The sequence below is a fragment of the Orycteropus afer genome, unplaced genomic scaffold (assembly GCF_000298275.1).
Source record: "Orycteropus afer afer isolate SDZICR_OR568_19922 unplaced genomic scaffold, OryAfe1.0 scaffold00045, whole genome shotgun sequence".
Taxonomy (NCBI): domain Eukaryota; kingdom Metazoa; phylum Chordata; class Mammalia; order Tubulidentata; family Orycteropodidae; genus Orycteropus; species Orycteropus afer.
In genome coordinates this window covers 2,980,282-2,998,239 of record NW_006921632.1, presented here as the reverse complement: position 1 = coordinate 2,998,239, position 17,958 = coordinate 2,980,282, and the positions used below count along the sequence as shown (strand labels likewise).

General features: G+C 51.8%; 2 protein-coding genes across 2 annotated transcripts in view; one reads left to right on the top strand and one right to left on the bottom strand.

Moving 5' to 3' along the window:
- Positions 1–3,351: 3,351 nt before the first annotated feature.
- Positions 3,352–12,477, top strand: CACNB3 (calcium voltage-gated channel auxiliary subunit beta 3). Its single transcript, XM_007937867.2, has 13 exons — positions 3,352–3,396; positions 7,792–7,914; positions 8,115–8,237; positions 8,709–8,824; positions 9,137–9,201; positions 9,404–9,423; positions 9,824–9,904; positions 10,099–10,157; positions 10,328–10,437; positions 10,732–10,883; positions 11,106–11,201; positions 11,328–11,477; positions 12,163–12,477. The coding sequence occupies exons 1-13, from the start codon at positions 3,352–3,354 to the stop codon at positions 12,475–12,477; spliced, it is 1,455 nt and encodes a 484-aa protein (XP_007936058.1).
- Positions 12,478–15,206: 2,729 nt separating this feature from the next.
- Positions 15,207–17,958, bottom strand: part of DDX23 (DEAD-box helicase 23) — a 12,237-nt gene continuing 9,485 nt past the window's right edge. The window contains exons 15-16 of the mRNA XM_007937866.2: positions 15,842–16,016; positions 15,207–15,430 (exon numbers count right to left, since the gene is read on the bottom strand). Coding sequence (XP_007936057.1) covers positions 15,207–15,430; positions 15,842–16,016 — 399 coding nt within the window. The remainder of the gene's footprint in view (positions 15,431–15,841; positions 16,017–17,958) is intronic.

Here is a 17,958-nt window from a genome sequence, read left to right as displayed (position 1 = left end):
GAAGTTCTAGTTCTTGCCTCAGTTTCCCCAATTAATACCGAAAGATTGGGACCTGCCCAGCTTCCTAGTGCATGCAGAGAGAATCTAGAATGTATTTAGAAAGCCTCTAAGAACTCCAGCTCCCAAACCTTATTATTTGGACTTTGTCCCTTCTCTCCTGCTTCAAAGCCTAGGTACCTGCCTGCCACAAGGCTACAAGCTCTCTTAGCAGAGTCAGGCAGAATGAATCTTCTTCCCAAAGTGGCTCTGGACCTTGATTATTTCTTTCCCTCAGCTCTCTCTCCTTATCTCCAACCACAGTAAAGAAAAGGGATTTAGGGCCCTATGGATACTGACAGCCACTTGTCCTAGGTTGGCATAAGAACTGGAGCAGGCAGGTGTGAGTGAGGTGAGAAATGGAAGAGAGCATTGGGTTGCAACTCAGGAATCTGGGAAGGAAGGAGAGAGGCTCTGCAGCACCTAAGGGATAGCCCGAGGTATGAGGAGTTGGAATCCATCTCCTGGGGATGGTTGGTATGGCAACTCATGTCTCAGGCGCAGACTTAGGCACCATTTTCCCAGAGGGTGCAATGAAGGCAAGGTGCGTGAGGAAGGAGTCCTGCTGATGGCAGACCCACTGTTACCTATAGGCCCAGGGCCACCTGGGGGTCGGGAGAACCACAAAAGGAGAGGCCATGGGAGTAGATGCAGGGATAGGAAGAGAAGCAACTACCTCACAGCTGTCTTCTTCAGCAGAATCCTCTTCCAAAAGAGACCAACTTGAGGGTCTTATGCCCTCTTCACACCTCATGCCTCCTCTGCCCCTCTGGAAAGACAGAAGGAATTAAAAAGACAGAATGAAAGAGGAGTATATAAGGAATACTGAGGAACTAAGAGAGGGCACAAAAGTAAAATGGCAGACTGTCAGGAATTCTAATCCAGAGGAATCCAGTATATAACCAATCCCCAAATGGTGCTGGACTCAGAGGAAGGAATTGTGAAAGCAGAATGCCTCCCCCAATAGTGACTTGTCCCTCAGCCATGGGGCACCAGCAAAAGTCCAGTTTGCCAAACCTGCAGAAGGAAGATGCTGGGCTGGGCTGGACCATTCACAGGGGTGGAAAGACTAAAGGCAGACTAAAGATAATCTTAAAATGAGGCCCTTCCTGTCTCCCTTCCTTGCTGAGGGGACAGGAACAAGTAGGATGGGGATTGGTTTGGGTAGTCTTCCTCTTTCTCTCATGTAGAGTACCTTCTATCATAGAGCTCACCAAACCCTGTCAAAGTTTTAGTTTTCTGATTCTCCTCTAACCCTCAAACTAGAGCAGGTGCCCCAAAAATGTTTGTGGGAGGAATAACTAAATGAGTGAGCAGAGATGGGTCAGGAATATCTGGTTCCTGTCTCATAAATTCCAAGTGTCAAAGGTAAAAAAAGCCCCTAGGAAGTCTAGCTCAATTTATTTTTAAAGAGGAAGAAACAGTCTCAGACATGTTAAGTGAGTTAACTAGTATCACACAACTTATTAGTGGCAGAGCCAAACTAGTATCCCAGTGTCTTGACTTTGAAACATGTTTTAGCCACTATACCACATCCCCCAACCTGCTAATCTCTCCTCCCCTCCTGGACTATTCCCTCCCTCTTTATCCCTCTTCAACCCATCATGAGATGGGACAAACCATCACTCAGTTACTCCTTCAAGTAACGTCCCACAACCGGGCAGAGATTGTTTGGTTTATAGAAGAGCTCACATCTATTTTCTTATCCCATCCTCTCACTTGGCCTCATGAAGCAGATTCCTGAGCTCACCTTCCTGGGTATAAGAAATTGGGAATGAAGAAGGACTCAGCTCAGGAACAAGGGTCCAGACACTAGGAGGCTGGAGTCCTCTCTCCAAGGGTAACTCCTTGTCTATCTCACATCCCCATCTGGGGGTGGGGGCAGGTAGGCAATCAAAATTCAGAGGATTAATTTTGCTCGAGAGATGGAAAAAGGAGGGAGCTCAAATGGGGAGGGGGGATTCTTTGGGAAAGTTTCCTAAAAAATAGGGCTGTTGCTCTGGCTTTCATCTCAAATCTCAGCTCTCCTTTCAAAGAGAGTGGTGCCTGTGGCTGGAACCTGGACACTGACCATCCTTATCCTTTTACTAAAGGGAGAATCTGGCCTCACACTGCAACGCAGGAGACTTGCCCTTTTTCCTTTCCAAGCCCTGTGTAGCCAGGGCCCACCTTCTGTACTACCTACTACATAAATCCCCCTATCTCCACTCTCTGGTTTCTTTCTTTCTCCTTATAGGCTCACCTAAGACAGCCCTCCCTACCCCAGTTCCCAGGGATGCCTTGGCAACGCGTGTTTGGCAGGCAAGCGAGCAAGGGAACCCCCATTCCAGCCAGAGTAGGATGAAATCTGCCCCAGATAGGTGTGGAGGCGACCTAACCCAGCTCTTCGAACCATACGCCCATCCACCCCAATCACAAGGGTTGGGCAGCACAGCCCTTTGCTGCAGCGTATCAGGATTGAGGGGGTCAAGCACCTGTTGGGGCAGGGGCATGGCAAACCCATTCCTTCCCAGTCCTGTTGCTGGGTTTGCTTTTGGAGTCTTCTCACGCCGTCCTCTCACCTGGGCTTTCCCGGTCTGCCGCCCCTCCCCCACGCCTTTCTGCCTCCCTCTGTCTCCCCAATTCCCGGTCTCCCCATTGCTCCCGGCGCCTCTCCTTTCCCTATTTCCCTCTCCTGCCTCCCCGCAACCTGCGCTCCCTCCTTTCCCGGGTCAGGTCTCGCCTCCCTCGCAGGCTCCGCTGCTCCCTCCCCCCGCGCCAGCCCTTTGTTTCCCGGCGGAGTATTTCCTGGGTTGCCGAGCGTCTGTCCCGGTCTCCGCATCTCTCCTCGCCCCGCCTCCGCTGAGCCTGGACCCGCCCCGCCCGCAGTCTCTCCTCCCCTTCCTCCCCGCCGCCCCTCTGCCCCGTAGGTGCTCGGGGACCCACCTTCTCCCCGGCTGCCGTCTACGCCCCTCTCCCGGCCGCGTCCGGGCTCCCCGGTGACCGGCACCCCCCGCCGCCACCCCTGCCTTCTCCCGGGGAGGGGGCAGGTGGGCGGGCACTATTGTTGTAGGAGTCGGCGCCAGATTCCTCAGCCGCGCTCGGGGTGGGACCAGCGGGGTTCGGGGGGTGGGGTGGGGGGAAGCGGTGATTTGAGCTTGGAGCAGCTGGGCTTCGCGGCTCGCTCCCTCTTTCTCGCTCTCTCGCTCGCCGTCGCCGCCCGCCGGGTTGCGGGGCTAGGTGGCATCTCTCGGGCGCGGCCGCTGCCCTCGCCCCTGCCTCCGGGCCGCTCCCGCCCACGGCGCCGCTTGCTTCCCCCCCAGCCCGGACTCCCCCATGTATGACGACTCCTACGTGCCCGGGTTTGAGGACTCGGAGGCGGTGAGTGCCCGCGGTGGGGTGGGGGTGGGGAAGTTGGAGTGACACCTCCTCTCCCTTGGACCCTTCCCCCCAGTTCAGGACTTTGACAAAACGCCCCAGTGGCGGATTGTGTGTTCGGGGAGCGCTGTAGGAAAGTGGGGAGTGCTAAGGGCTCCCCAGTCCCCCAGTTCTAGGCCAAGGGGCACCGAGTGTGTGGAAAGGAGGGAGCAGTGTGGGGGAAAGGCTAGAGCAGGTGGCTCCAAAGCTTAGAACAGGAGAGATGGAGGGAGAAGCGGGTGGAGGAGGCGAGGCTAAAAGGCATATATACAGGCTTTAGACAAGGCAGGTCAAGAGTTCTGAAGGGAGGACTTATGGAGAATCTGGGGGTCTTAGAGAGTGGGACATTCCAGATGGAGCTCCTGTTCCCCAAGTTAACAACAAATGAGGGAGCTGGGAGAACATTCCTGAAAACATGGCCCAACCTCTTCAGAAAGAGATCATAAAACTTGAGACCTCCATCATCTTCTTCCACCCTCCAGCTCTGTGCATTGCCTTATCTCCTCACTCTTCCGCTAATCCAGCTACTGGCTGGCTAACGCCTGAGCAGCCAGTACAAGAGAGGGCCAGCTGATTGAGCCCATCCATTCCACAACCTCCTGGTGAGGCTTCCTCAGAGCATCAGGCACCCTGAGCTCCTGCTCAGCATGGAGGGCCTGGAGGTGAGGCCAGAGGAGCTGAAGGCCTGGGGATGGAGAGGAAGCTCTTTGCTCAGAGAACCAGGCAACCAATAAATTTTTAATTCTCCTCTTTGCTTTTATCTCCTGACCCACTGAGACAAATCAGCTCATTAGGCAGTGATTCCCGGAGCTCAGAAAGCAGGGAGAGTGCCTGGAAGGATGGGGAGTAGCTTCTCAGCCCCCTGGAGCTGCCAACCTACCTTCAAACCTCCTGAAAGAAGGCCTCTTTGGAGGAGGCCCCTGATGGGTGTGCAGATTAGAGCTGTACAGTTGCCAGCACCCCTGGTTCAAAAAAGGAGTATGATCAAGCCCTCACCCATTTCTTGCTGCCAGGCCCAGGACAGATGAGTGCTAGAGCTCAGAATAGGCATCTAGGAGTCATTTTCTGGGACTGGGCTCCTGCTGGGAACGATTTCCCCATCAAACCTCTGGGGCTAATAACCTTGCAGCTAGAGCAGGTAATTTTCAAGGCTCTGGTGGACACCTCTTTGGCAGTTGAAGGGACAGCTGGCATGGCCCTGGGTGCCAAGATCTCAAGGTGAGCCTGAGAAAAGACTCCTCTGGGGGGCTGGAAGATCTTGGGAGGTTCTTCTGTCCCTGGTGAGAAGGCAAGGACTGCTGCAAGGCGGATGGTGTTTGGGGACAACATGCTGTCCCACTGCTCCCTCCCCACCTCTCTCTAGTTTCTGGATTACCCTCCCCCACTTCCTTTCTTTTGCCTGGCTCCTTGCTCTCCCTGAGGCCCCCTCTGAAGCAGTAGGAGGGAAATCAGGCTCTAAATAAATCCACCGGCTCATCTCCCTCCTCTCTTTCCCTGTGCCAGGCAAGAGTGGAGCTGCAGCCTGCCCACACACTCACCAGGCAAGGGGGGCACCACCAGGGCACTGTGCCAACTCCAGGCAGCACCAAAGTACTTAAGCCTCTGGCTGTTTTGGCATAACAGGGAGTGGGGGAAACAAGACCCCAGAGTGTGCTGGGCAGCGCGGCCCTGGCCTTCCCAAGTGGGGCCAGAGCTCCAGAGATGGGTGAGCCCTGAGGTCTTGGGAGTAATGGAGAGAACACAACTTATTAAACATTAGGGGAGAGCTCCTGTCCTCCTAGGGTGGGAGGGCAGGTAACCCCACTGTCCCAGGTAGGGACATTAAGATTACTATTAGGCTGAGGAGCTCTGGTGGTGTAGTGCCTAAAGCATTTGACTGCTAACCAGAAGGCTCCTCAGAAGGAGGACGACTAGGCAATCTACTTTAGGAGGGGTCACTATGCGTCGGATCCAACTGGATGGCAGTGAGTTTGTTATTATTATTATTTTTTAAATTAGGCTGAGAGCCTGGAGGGCGAACAATAAAGGTTAGTCTCCTCTCCGAGCACTGTACAGAGCATCTGGGTGCTATGCGATGTGAGTGGTCCTCCTGTCTCTCCTCATTCCTCCCGCCTGATTGGCCTCTGTCTCCTTCTAACAGCATGTCCTGTAGAGATACCTCTGTGTCCTAAGACCCTTGGGAAAGGGGTCCCTCACCCTGCTGACAGTGCAAAGCTTCTTCCTGGAGCTCATCCTTTTCCTTTTGGCTGTCAAACCGGTCCTATTTTGTTCTCAAGAGAGATGGAGAAGAGCAGGCAGACTCTGTGGTTGTTAGCTGCTGTTGAATTGGCCTACACTCATGGTGACCCCACGCCCAACAGCATGAGCCACTACTCAGTCCTGTACCATCTCCACAATCAGCTGTAGATCATACCCAGGTGCTCCATAGGGTTTTCATTGGCAAATTTTGGGAAGTAGATCACCAGGCCTTTCTTCCTAGTTTGTCTTACTTTGGACACTCTGCTGAAACCCATTCATCACAGCAACATGCAGCTTCCACTGACAGATGGGTGGTGGCTGCACAAGAGGTGTATTGTCCAGGAATCAAACCTTGAGCTTCCACATGGAAGGCATGAATTCTCCCAGTGAACCACTTAATGTCACTCCTTCAGCGGGGTCTGCTCCTCTGTAAAATGAGAGACTTCCCTCTGTGCTTTCTTCCTGCTTTGGGTCTACCACAGATATTGTCGATATCTTAAGCTCTAGAGCCTAGGCTAAGGAGCTCTGGTGGCATACTGCCTAAGGCATTTGCTAACCAGACGCTTGGCGGTTCAAACCCACCAGCCATTCCGCAGAAGGAAGACTGGGCAATCTACTTCCATAAAAATTTACCACCTCAGAAACCCAAAGCAGGGTTGCTATGAGTCGGAATCAACTCGATGGCAATGAGTTTCGTTTTTCGATTTAGAGCCTAGGCTGAGACCAAGCTAACAAGTCTCCTTGTACAAGGCAAGGCTGCAGGGAGGGGTCATGATGCATGGCAGGTGTGTGATTTCACTCTCCACTGAGTTTGGCCTCCACTGCCTCCTGTGAGGTGGTCATATACAGTGGGCTTGAGGGAATATTCTGAAATCTCAGAAGGTAGTCTAAAGCCCCTTCCTCTAGACACACACACTCCAACATAAATATGCTCTATCTAGGTTCCTACCTTCTCTCTGCCACGTGTACCTCAGAACTGAAGGAAACATCGTTTCTTTTTTTTTTTTGCCCATAAAGAAGGGAAACTATGGTGCCAAAAAAAAAAAAAAAAACACCAGATTCTCTTCTCCTTAGACTGAGGGGAAAACCCAGACATCCTGCCTTCTGGCCTCTGGTCTCATGGTCCACCTTCCCTTACTCTTTTGTGTGTTTCCCTCCTAGTCTTAAAGTTTGTGAACTGTGGGCCCTCCAAATGTGCCCTCATTGCTCAAAGTCCCTTCCTATGGGCCAAACTCAGAGACTGTCCTTGCTCAGATTACTAAAGACCCTCCCTCCAAGTCCCCAGGGTCCTGTTCTTCAGCTGGGTTGCCTGGCACCAGCCTGGCCTTCTTCCAGAGCCGGATATCCCCTGGGCTTGGGGAAGGGGTGGGGGGGAGATGTAGGCCAGGTGATAGGTGTGGCCTAGCTCGCCTATCCCCACGGAGATAGCTTTGTGTTGCCTTCTCAGGCTTGTTTGCTGCCCACACTTGGCCAGTTGCCTCAGCAGATGTAAGAGGAAAAAAGTGGGAAATGGACATAATAAAGGGGAGGTGACTTCTAGGAACTCTGTGCCCACTTCTTCACCCTGGAATGGCAGAGACTAGAGACTATGGGATCTAAGGAGGCAGGTGGCTATATCCAGACACTCAGGGCCAGTGCCATGCCAACCAGCATCTCTTGACTGTTCCCTGGCTGGCTGTACTCCTGCCAGGCATTTTAAAGGGCTAATGTCCAGGCTGCTTTGCAGGCTGTGTGAACAGGACTGGGTCTCCTGGATTCAGAGTCATCTCAATGTATCATCTTCAGTACATCTCCTTACTCCTAAGCGTCGGAAGACATGGTTGAGGGGAAAAAGAAAGGAAGGAGGGACGTGTGGCAGGCTCTATTCAAAGCTACAGTATTAATAGGCTGGGGGGAAGGGCCTAGATCTTAGCACATATGGATTGGGCCAGATTTCCTGCAGCATTAGACACTGTGACCCTTCCCATGGGGATAGGAAGAGAGGCTGGAGCCCAGCCACCCCCTGGGAGATGGAGAGGGCTAGGGGTGAGTGGTAGCACCACGTAGGGTTAGGAGGTGCCTCTCTTTTCTACAGTGCCCTTATCAACTGAGCCCCGCATCACAGCTTCTCTCCCATCACAGGGTTCAGCTGACTCCTATACCAGCCGCCCATCTCTGGACTCAGACGTCTCCCTGGAGGAGGACCGGGAGAGTGCCCGGCGCGAAGTGGAAAGCCAGGCTCAGCAGCAGCTTGAAAGGGCCAAGGTATCACCTTTGGGGGCTGGGGCAGGACTGGGTGGAAAGTTGTGCTTGGTCCCAAGTCTTGAGAATTCATTGAGCAGAGTGTATGTGAATGTGAAAGAGTGTGTGATGGGCGGAGGCTCTGGCCCCCTGCTGATGGAGGACTGACACTTGGACGGGTGGTCTGAGGTTCCCTCACTTGCACTGATGGCCACATTTTCCAGCACAAGCCCGTGGCATTTGCTGTGAGGACCAATGTCAGCTACTGTGGTGTACTGGATGAGGAGTGCCCAGTCCAGGGCTCTGGAGTCAACTTTGAGGCCAAAGATTTTCTGCATATTAAAGAGGTGATTGACACTCTCCACCTTCCCCAAAGAAGCCACCACCACTTAATTTCCCTGTTCTTGCCCCAAATCCCAATGCTTCTTATTTCCTTAGGTTCTCAGTCTGTAAACATGTCCCCAAACTCCTCACCTGCTTGTCCTTAACACACACTCATACAGCCCTAATATCCAAGACCTAGTCCCTGGGCCTTCTGTTCTTCTGAGCCCTGGCATGTGTCTTAGTTTCCATATTTATAAAGTGAGCTGCCTCTAAGGTTCCATGGGACACAGCTGTGATGCCTCACTCTGAAATCCTGGGTGCCTCAAACCTAGCTAGCACCTTCTCTTGCCTATCTCCCCGTGTACTGCTTTCCTCGGTCCACCTGGACCAGCTCACCAAATGAATTGCCTCCCTGGCTCCTTCACCTCCAAGAGCTAGGATTAAGGCCTGGACTACCTTCTCTCACCACTCCTTCCTGCTCCTCCCACCCCCAGAAGTACAGCAATGACTGGTGGATCGGCAGGCTAGTGAAAGAGGGCGGAGACATCGCCTTTATCCCCAGTCCCCAGCGCCTGGAGAGTATCCGGCTCAAACAGGAGCAGAAGGCCAGGTGAGAGCTGGGCTGTGACTCAATAAACACCCCACCCCCAGATATGTGCACGTGACCCACAGTACACAGGCACCACACACTCCACGCGTACATGCAGATCCCACACAAAAATACATGTCTATACCCAGCTAGACACATTGCTGATCTGTCTATACCGTACATACACACATTCAAAATCACACGTATCACACATACACTCCCTCACTAGATAAAGTATGTGGATACTTTATACAACTATTAAATAATGCCTGAGCCCGTACATACACAGTGGCACGTACATACACTCTCTATGACCTCTTTTTCTGCTCTCAGGAGATCTGGGAACCCCTCCAGCCTAAGTGACATTGGCAACAGACGCTCCCCTCCTCCATCTCTAGGTAGTCTCCCCCACCCTCCCCCATGTTGAGTAGGTGGGCAGTTAAGGGGGAATTTTCCCTAAGTTAACTGTGTGGGAAGGGGTTGGTGGAGGGATCCAGAGAGCTGAGAGAAGGTCTTATTTCCCCTGGGAAAGGGAATGCCATGCCCCAGGGTCTTTTCCCCCTTTACCAACTTTAATCTTTTATTTCCTTTTCCAAAAAGCCAAGCAGAAGCAAAAGCAGGTGAGTCAAGGAAGGGGCCTGGGCTGGGGGGTTCATGGCTTAAGGCTCTGGCAAAGTTTTCTGGGCAGTCATTGTTGGAAAGGCAAAAGGATACAGAAGGGAGGGAGTGCCAGGACTTCTAAAATCTGGCCCCAAGGGCATAGGGCAGGCACCTAGGCCATGATTTTGCCTGACCTTATGTCTATTCTGGGAGCTCTGGTAGCATAGTGCCTAAAGCACTTGACTGCTAACCAGAAGGCTGGCGGTTCAAACCCACCAGCCACTCCTTGGAAGGAAGATGGGGCAATCTACTTCCGTAGTGATACTGCCTCGGAAACCCAAGGAGGGGTCACTATGAGTCGGGGCCGACTCGACGGCACATAACAACAACAACAACAACAACAACATGTCTATTCTGCAGGCAGAACATGTTCCTCCATATGATGTGGTACCCTCCATGAGACCCGTGGTGCTGGTGGGGCCCTCTCTGAAAGGTTATGAGGTAAGGCAAGGTCCCTGGCCCCAAAGTCACTTCTACCAAGCCTGCCATAGGAAGGCCCCTGGGATAGTGTGGGGAGGGGTGTCCTGTCCACAGAGTCTTAAATGTGGAGGGGGTGGGCTCCATGGGCCATGCCTGGGCACACTGTCCCTCTCAATGGGAGCCGTCAGTCAGCTCTCTGCTCTTCCCCCACCCAGGTCACAGACATGATGCAGAAGGCTCTCTTCGATTTCCTCAAACATAGGTTTGATGGCAGGTAAGCTGCCTGGCCTGAGGTGGCATGAGAACCAGAGAGAAGACCATTGCCTACTTCTGGATGCTTGTAGCAGGGTCTTCTCTGAAAGGAAAGTTGAGTGGGGCCTGGGTAGAGAGGGGCCTCGGGCTTTAGGTTTAGAGGTGAGCTGTGATTCTCCACCCCCTCCCCAGGATCTCCATCACCCGTGTCACAGCTGACCTCTCACTGGCAAAGCGATCAGTGCTCAACAATCCTGGCAAGAGGACCATCATAGAACGTTCCTCTGCCCGCTCCAGCATTGGTAGGAAGTCCCTGCCTCCCTGTTACTCTGCCCACTCAAGCGTTAGTGAGAACCTTCCTCCTACTTTTCTCTTCCCCAACTTCTTGCTTTTCTATCCAACTCCTCTACCTGCCCCAGGATTGGTATGAACTGATCCGAATCATCTCAGTTCCCTGCACCTCTGCCTGCTCAGGCCTTGATGAATAGCCCTCCCTCCAATTTCTTCCTGCCCACCATTTGGAAGCCCCCAAAGCCCTATTGGAGTAAGAAGTGGATGGAGCCATAGGTGATCACTCCTGCTCCCTCCCTCCATAGCCGAAGTACAGAGTGAGATCGAGCGCATATTCGAGCTGGCCAAATCCCTGCAGCTAGTAGTGCTGGATGCTGACACCATCAACCACCCAGCACAGTTGGCCAAGACCTCACTGGCCCCCATCATCGTCTTTGTCAAAGTGTCCTCACCGAAGGTAGGTCAGCAGGGGTGATGGAGGAGGCCCACAGAGCTGCCCTTTTAGAATGTACAACTCTGCCTGGTTTTTGCCCAAGGGCACCTGAGTTCCGTTTCCCTGCCACCCCTTGACACCATTCTGAGTCATTCTTCCCTTGTGATACCATATCACACGTCAGGGACATGCCCAGTTCTTTCCTGCCCCACGAGACTCCAGGCCCAGTTCTGGCCTTTCCCTCAGGTCCTTCAGCGTCTTATCCGCTCCCGGGGGAAGTCACAGATGAAGCACCTGACTGTACAGATGATGGCATATGATAAGCTGGTTCAGTGCCCACCGGTGAGTGCCTGCATCAGCCACCCCTATCCCCATTGCTGCTTTTCCAGGGCTAGGAGAGCAGTAGAGATGTAGGTGTAGGGCTGTTGCTGAGAGAAGCCCAACATTTGCCCTTCCCCTTTTCCACAGGAGTCATTCGATGTGATTCTGGATGAGAACCAGCTGGAGGATGCCTGTGAACACCTGGCTGAATACCTGGAGGTTTACTGGCGGGCCACCCACCACCCGGCCCCTAGCCCTGGTCTTTTGGGCCCTCCCAGTGCCATCCCTGGACTTCAGGTAACCACTTCCAGTGGGCTGAGATCTTCAAGCTCAGCTAGCCCTTCCTCCAATCCCTGCCCAAATCCAAGGCCAAGAGTGTCTTTGGCCTCCAGTTCAAAAGGTTATAGAGCTCTCAGCTCTGCTGGAGACAGAGCTGATGTACAGCCAAGGAACTTTCTGATGAGAGAGGGAATAAGTCAGTGAGATGGGTAATCAGAGATTCTTTTTCTAGGGATCAAGGGAAGCACAGTCTCCAAACCTTCTCATAATCTGTCTTGAAGGCAAAGCCTGTACTTTGTTGTTATATGCTTTTGAGTTGATTTCAACTCATAGTGGCCCTGTAAGACAGAATAGAGCTTCCCTGTAGGGTTTCCTAGGCTGTATTCTTTATGGGAGCAGATCACCAGGTCTTCTGCCCCATGGAGTAGCCAGTGAATTCGAACCACAGACTTTTTGTTAGCAGCGAGCATTTACCCATCACACCACCACAGCTCTTTAGCCTGAATCTGGAAGAAGTCAAAAGCTTCAGTTTTCCATTTCTGAAGAGGAAGGCTGCATTAGCATACTTCTCCTTCCTTATACTATTTCCTGTGCCCAAGGCTTGAGAGTGGAGGGGGAAGAATCCCCCACCCTACCAGAGGGCAGGGAGGGAGGCCAAGGCAAGTTCTGCCCTGCCTCAATTAATGCTATGTGTTGCTCCCAGAACCAGCAGCTGCTGGGGGAACGTGGCGAGGAGCACTCACCCCTCGAGCGTGACAGTTTGATGCCCTCAGATGAGGCCAGCGAGAGCTCCCGTCAAGCCTGGACAGGCTCTTCGCAGCGTAGCTCCCGCCATCTAGAGGAGGACTATGCAGATGCCTACCAGGACCTGTACCAGCCTCACCGCCAGCACACCTCGGGGCTTCCTAGTGCTAATGGGCACGACCCCCAAGACCGGCTCCTAGCCCAGGACTCGGAGCACAACCACAATGACCGGAACTGGCAGCGCAACCGGCCCTGGCCCAAGGATAGCTACTGACAGCCTCCTACTGCCCTACCCAGGCAGGCACAGGCACAGCTGACTGGGGCATCCACACCAGGCAGGCAGGTTGGAGTTAGACTGGCATTAGGCTGGCACTAGGCTCAGCCCCCACAACCCCCTGCCCAGCCTCAGCTCCAGGGCTGCCTGAAGTCCCAAGGTTCTGGGAGCAGGGGGTACCCTCACCTCCTGGGCAGTGACCCCCATAGGCTCCCATGTCAGGTACTAGCTGTGTGTTCTACACCCCTGGCACCTTCCTCTCCTGCACAAGAAGCTGCCCACTGGGCAGTGCCCTCAGGCCAGGATCCCCTTAGCAGGGGCCTTCCCACTACTCAGGGAAGGGATGCCCCCTCAACATGACAAAAGGGTGGAGGTGTGGACAGCATGGCACAAAGAAGAAACAAGGTCCCTGAGCAGACACAAGTCCTAACAGTCAAGGGACTCAGGGGTTGTGCTTTGGGGTCTAAGGGCCTCCATTCACTTCACTGCCACACGTTAGAAACGAGACAATCAAAGCCCATCAGGGTGGCACTCCCATCTATCAGTTGGGGTGGGGCATCCAAGAACAGCACTGGAGCAGCAGGCAGCCTAGCTGGGGCCAAAGCAACACCTCACAGCTGAAGCTCTTGAGGGTGGACTCGCCTCACCCTGCCAGGAACCTTCTTAACATCAGACAGAACCAGGGACTAGGAGCATGGTCAAGCCCAACAGAAGGCGGGAGTCAACCTAGACTGGGGGTTTGGGGAGGGAAGGCATGTATAGCACAGAACAAATAGAACAGCTTCAGGGGCCTCCTCACCCCTTCATTGTTTTGCCCTTGCATCCAGACATTTCTGTTTATGCCCCTCATGAGCCCTGGGGAGTATGAGCCCCAAACTTTATTCCCAGATTCATTGCTACTGCTTAAGTTAGGGTTCGATGGGGAGAGGTAGGACACAGTGGACAGCCCCCAGTGGCCCTGTCTAACCAGCTACCCTTGCCTATGGCTCTAGTGCGTGACCTACAGAGCATGCTCCACAAGACCTGCCTTCCCACCTCACTGTCATAACTAATAAACACCATGCACAGTCCTTAAGTTTCTGTTCTGTGTCTGCTGGCTCATGTGGCCAGGTTCCTCACTACGTGGCCTGCCCAAGTCTGGAAGAGGTAAAGTATTCTGGCTTCTCTCACAAAGGACCCATTGAGTAGGGAAGAAAAAAGGGCAGAGCCTGGAGAATCTACCTCATCACCAGATGCCTGGGGGAAAGACCTCAGCCGCAGGGATGGAACTTGTTCTGGGAGGTGAGGAGGAAAAGACTTAGTCACAGCTTTACACTGTCTCTGTCTCGAGCCATAAAGGTCCTAGAAGTAGCAATAACTTGAACTCTGTGTAGCTGCCAGCTTTTTCCAAGGGGTAAGGATGACCCTGTAAGAGCATCAGTGGGAGGGCGCAGGCCCGGCAGCACTCACCACACCCTAACTCAGCCAGGCCTAGCTTCAACACTCAGATGTCCATCTTTCCCTTCACCATCCCCTCTTCCCACAAGCAGTAGACTTGGTAATGTGGGAACCACAAGCAAAGGCATAAAGCACAGAGTGGAGAGTGGTTCCGATTGTGCCTCACCTGCTGAAGTTTCGTAACTGCTTTCATTTCTCACCCTGTGCAAAGGTATCTAGAGATCTCCCTGGCCAGGGCCGTAAGTTATGTGGGGCTAGAAAAGGGGAGGGAAAAGTTATGAGCCTGCTGTCAATAGTTTTTCCATTTCCCCTCAAATGCCATCAATTGTCTTAGTCCACGAGCTGAGACCCTAGGCTCTACTCTTGATGTCATTTTCTTTAATTTTCCAACCCGCTGTACCCAGTGCTATCCCTTTTGTTTTCTATGGTGCCAGCGAGAACCTGGGAGATGAGTTTAGCTAGAAGGCTGGTAGTTCAAACCCACCGGCCACGGTTCAGAAGGAAGGGTGGGCAATCTACTTCCATAATGATACCGCCTCGGAAACCCAAGGAGGGGTTGCTATGAGGCGGGTCCAACTTGATGGCACATAACAACAACAACAAGACATAGCTTTAATGTCCATGTGTTTATTCTCGGAACATACAAACTTATCTTCTCGGAGAATAAAAAACAGAAATTTCACTCAGTGACTTAGGGAACATAGCCAGCTCACCCTGACCCCACATGTACTAAAAAAAATTGCCTGGGCAAGGGATGCCTAGAGTTTGCAGCACCCCTTGGCACAGGGGTTTGTACACAGCTCCAGAAGCCCTTGGCTTGAGAATCCAAATGTGAAAAGAGCTGTCAAAATGACAGAGTCCAAAGTCCATAACCCTCACGGTGCCACATCCCCTGGATCATCTTGGACAACAGTGTTGCTGCAGCATATGCAGTCAAGTCTGTACCAAAGGTACTCCCATCCAGGCAGCCAGTTCTTGTTCAGTCCAGGAGGCAATGTCAACTGGCTGTCTCCATACCCTGGCAAGAGCTAATAGCCCACTGCAATCCCAAAGCCCCAGAGTGGGGCAGAGCTGGGCCAAAACGGCCATTTGCTCTCCCTGACTTTTAAAGCAACTCCTCTCCTTTTGAAGCTCAGGCCTTCAGACCTGAATGTCTGTGCCAGGGAGTCTTGATAGTTTTGTAAGCTCCCATAACCCAAGTGAGGACCTGGAGAGAGGGATGTGAGAGTCCTGAAGAACTAGCCTTAGGCAGCTTCAGAGCACGCCCTTAATCCCATGAGAAAAGCACTGTGTCAGGCAAAGATGGTCTCTTCCCGGCGCTTTTTGGTGAGGATGGTGCCTGGCTTGTGCTGGGCATCTGGGTGGTTGGCTAGCTCTGGGGGACAAGAGGACACAGGGCTCTCCAGGATGGCTTGCTTCAGCTCATAGAACACAGCAGAGTCTTCTTTGGTGAGGAAGGTAATGGCCACACCACTCTTGCCTGCTCGCCCTGTACGGCCAATCCTGTGGATGTAATCTGGGGATTGAAAGGAATGTCAGTCATTCAAGGCATCAGGCCACACCACAATGAGCAGTGTCTGAAGTCTCTGCTTCCAAAGGTACCATCTTCCCCACTACATCTCCAAGGGCAGTAAATACAATTCGTGCACACTGAACCTGAAATGCCTGCAGTACTCCTATCACTACTGATTTTTGGTTATCCTATCATAATAAGACTAAGAATTGCCTAGCTCCATGCTTCTCCACACTCCTTCAGTATTACCCAAATGCTAAGATAAGCTCTTCTCATTGGGACAAACCATCCTAGACTCAGGGCTCTGAGAAAAAGCCACAATAGCCGCCTCAGTGGAGCACCTCAACTTTCGAGAGGGAAGAGATAAGGAGTCTCCTTCTCTCCTAGACTGAAGCTGCTTTTCCCTGCACTTACCTTCAATGTTTTTGGCCATATCATAGTTGACGACCATAGAAACATCTTGGATGTCAATACCACGACCAGCCACATCTGTAGCCACCAAAATATCCTTGGCCCCAGCCTTGAGGTTGGACAGTGCAAACTCTCGCTGCTCCTGGCCTTTCCCACCATGCAATGTACAAGCATTGTACTGTTGGAAGAATAAAGAAAGAGCAAGGGATCATCACAAGACACAGATGCTGAGAGGAAGCAGGGACAGAGAAGAGTGACCCGGCTGGAAATAGCAGCAGAGTGGAAGAGTAAGGAGATAGGAGAAAGAATAAGTGCAATTAAAAGTAAGGAGTTCTGGTGGTGCAGTGCCTAAGACATTTGACTGCTAACCAGAAGACTAGTGGTTCCTACATACCAGCTGCTCTGCGGAAGGATGAGGTAATCTACTTCCATACAGATTTACTGCCTTGGAAACCCAACAGCGGGGTCGCTATGAGTCAGAATTGACTCGATGGCAGTGAGTTTGTTCTTTTGTTGTTTAAGGAAAGAACAGGCAAGCTGAAGAAAGGGATAGGAGAGTAAGGGTGTGGTGTGGCAGGGATACATACTGAGGGTAAGGTCAAAGGCAAAGCAATCAGGACCAGATTCGGGTTAGATGATAAGTAGTCAGAGAGAGAATTAAGTGAGAGAATAGGGTGGAAAGCAGGGATCAAGAAGACAGAAGTTAAAGAGTTGAGTAGAGAGAACATGCCCTTTCCCTCAAACACCAGTATCAAGGGTAGAGGATCCTTATATAAAGCACAGAGAGGACACAGTGATGGATACTTCTTAAACACAACCAAACACATCACAGGATTGGATTTCTGGATTTCAAGGGTAGGACCACAATCTCATAGGACATCATGGCTCATAAAGTTATGTTTTACATCCTGCTTTGATGAGTAGTGTCTGAGGTCTTGAAAACTGGTGAGTGGCCATCTAAAATATAACTATTGATCTCCATTCATCTGGAGCAAACGAGAAAGATGGAAAGCAAAGACTCCAAGAAAAATCTAGTCTACAGGACATGCAGTGTATGCATATCACAGCCTCAGCTACCCTGATAACAGAACTAGATGGTGCCCAGCTACCACTACAAACCACTCTGACCAAGGACAAAATAAATGGTCCTAGATAGAATGGGAGAAAAATGTGGAACAGAACCTCAAATTGCTAAAAACCAAACAAAAACCTGATCTTCTGAGCTAGTTAAGACTGGAGGACTCACCAAGATGACTGCCTTGAGGATGGGAAGGGAGGGAGGGAATACTGGTGGATGGATAGAGACAAGTATTGATTTGGGTTAAGGGAAGGGCAATGTACCAAAAGTGAGTGAGCAACATAACAGCACTGAGGAAAAGGAAGACAGAGAGAGGTACACGGGAGGTACAGACAACAATGATGAACCCTCTTGCATGTACAGTTCTGTGTTGTCAATGATGGCAAACACTGATCTACAGGACAGATGGGTAGACAGGCTGAATGATCAGGTATGTCTACCCAGAGGGGAGTGTGCCCATGACCACATATAAGGTTGGCAGATGATGTCTCTACATGCACATTTGTAGGCTGCTCTACATTCTACTTTGGTTGAGTAGCAACTGGGGTCTTAAGAATGTCTGGGCATACAGTGGAGTTGACAAGAGGCAAGGTTGTGGTGGCTTCTTAGCCACAGCCAGCTACCCTGAGGGTGTGAGTAGTTGGACCTGTGGGCTCAGGACTATAGTCACAGGGGACATCAAGCTCAAATGGAATAACATATACACAAAAACATTGTTCCACATTCTACTTTGGTGGGTAGCAACTAGGATATTAAAAGCTTGGAAGTGGCCCTCTAGATGCAACGATGGGTCTCTCCTCATTCAGAGCAAAGAAGAATGAAGAAAACCAAAGATGCTAAAGAAAACCAAAAACTATTTCAAATAATTCATCCAAGGGACGTAGATCCTCAGCCTATAGACCATGAGACCAGAAGAACTAGATGGTGCCTGGCTACCTCTGTCAACCACTCAAAAAGGTATCAGTGCAGGAGATCCTGGATAGGTAAGAGTGGGAGAACAATGTGGAACAAAACTCAAAATCATAAAAAAAAAAAAAAAAAA

What these genes read in the sequence shown, in the direction of transcription:
- CACNB3 (XM_007937867.2), top strand. Translation starts at nt 3,352, where the DNA reads ATGTATGACGACTCCTACGTGCCCGGGTTTGAGGACTCGGAGGCG. An exon ending in CTCCCCTCCTCCATCTCTAG is followed by an intron (nt 9,202 to 9,403) that starts GTAGTCTCCCCC and finishes TTTTCCAAAAAG; the next exon opens with CCAAGCAGAAGCAAAAGCAG. An exon ending in CCAAGCAGAAGCAAAAGCAG is followed by an intron (nt 9,424 to 9,823) that starts GTGAGTCAAGGA and finishes TCTATTCTGCAG; the next exon opens with GCAGAACATGTTCCTCCATA.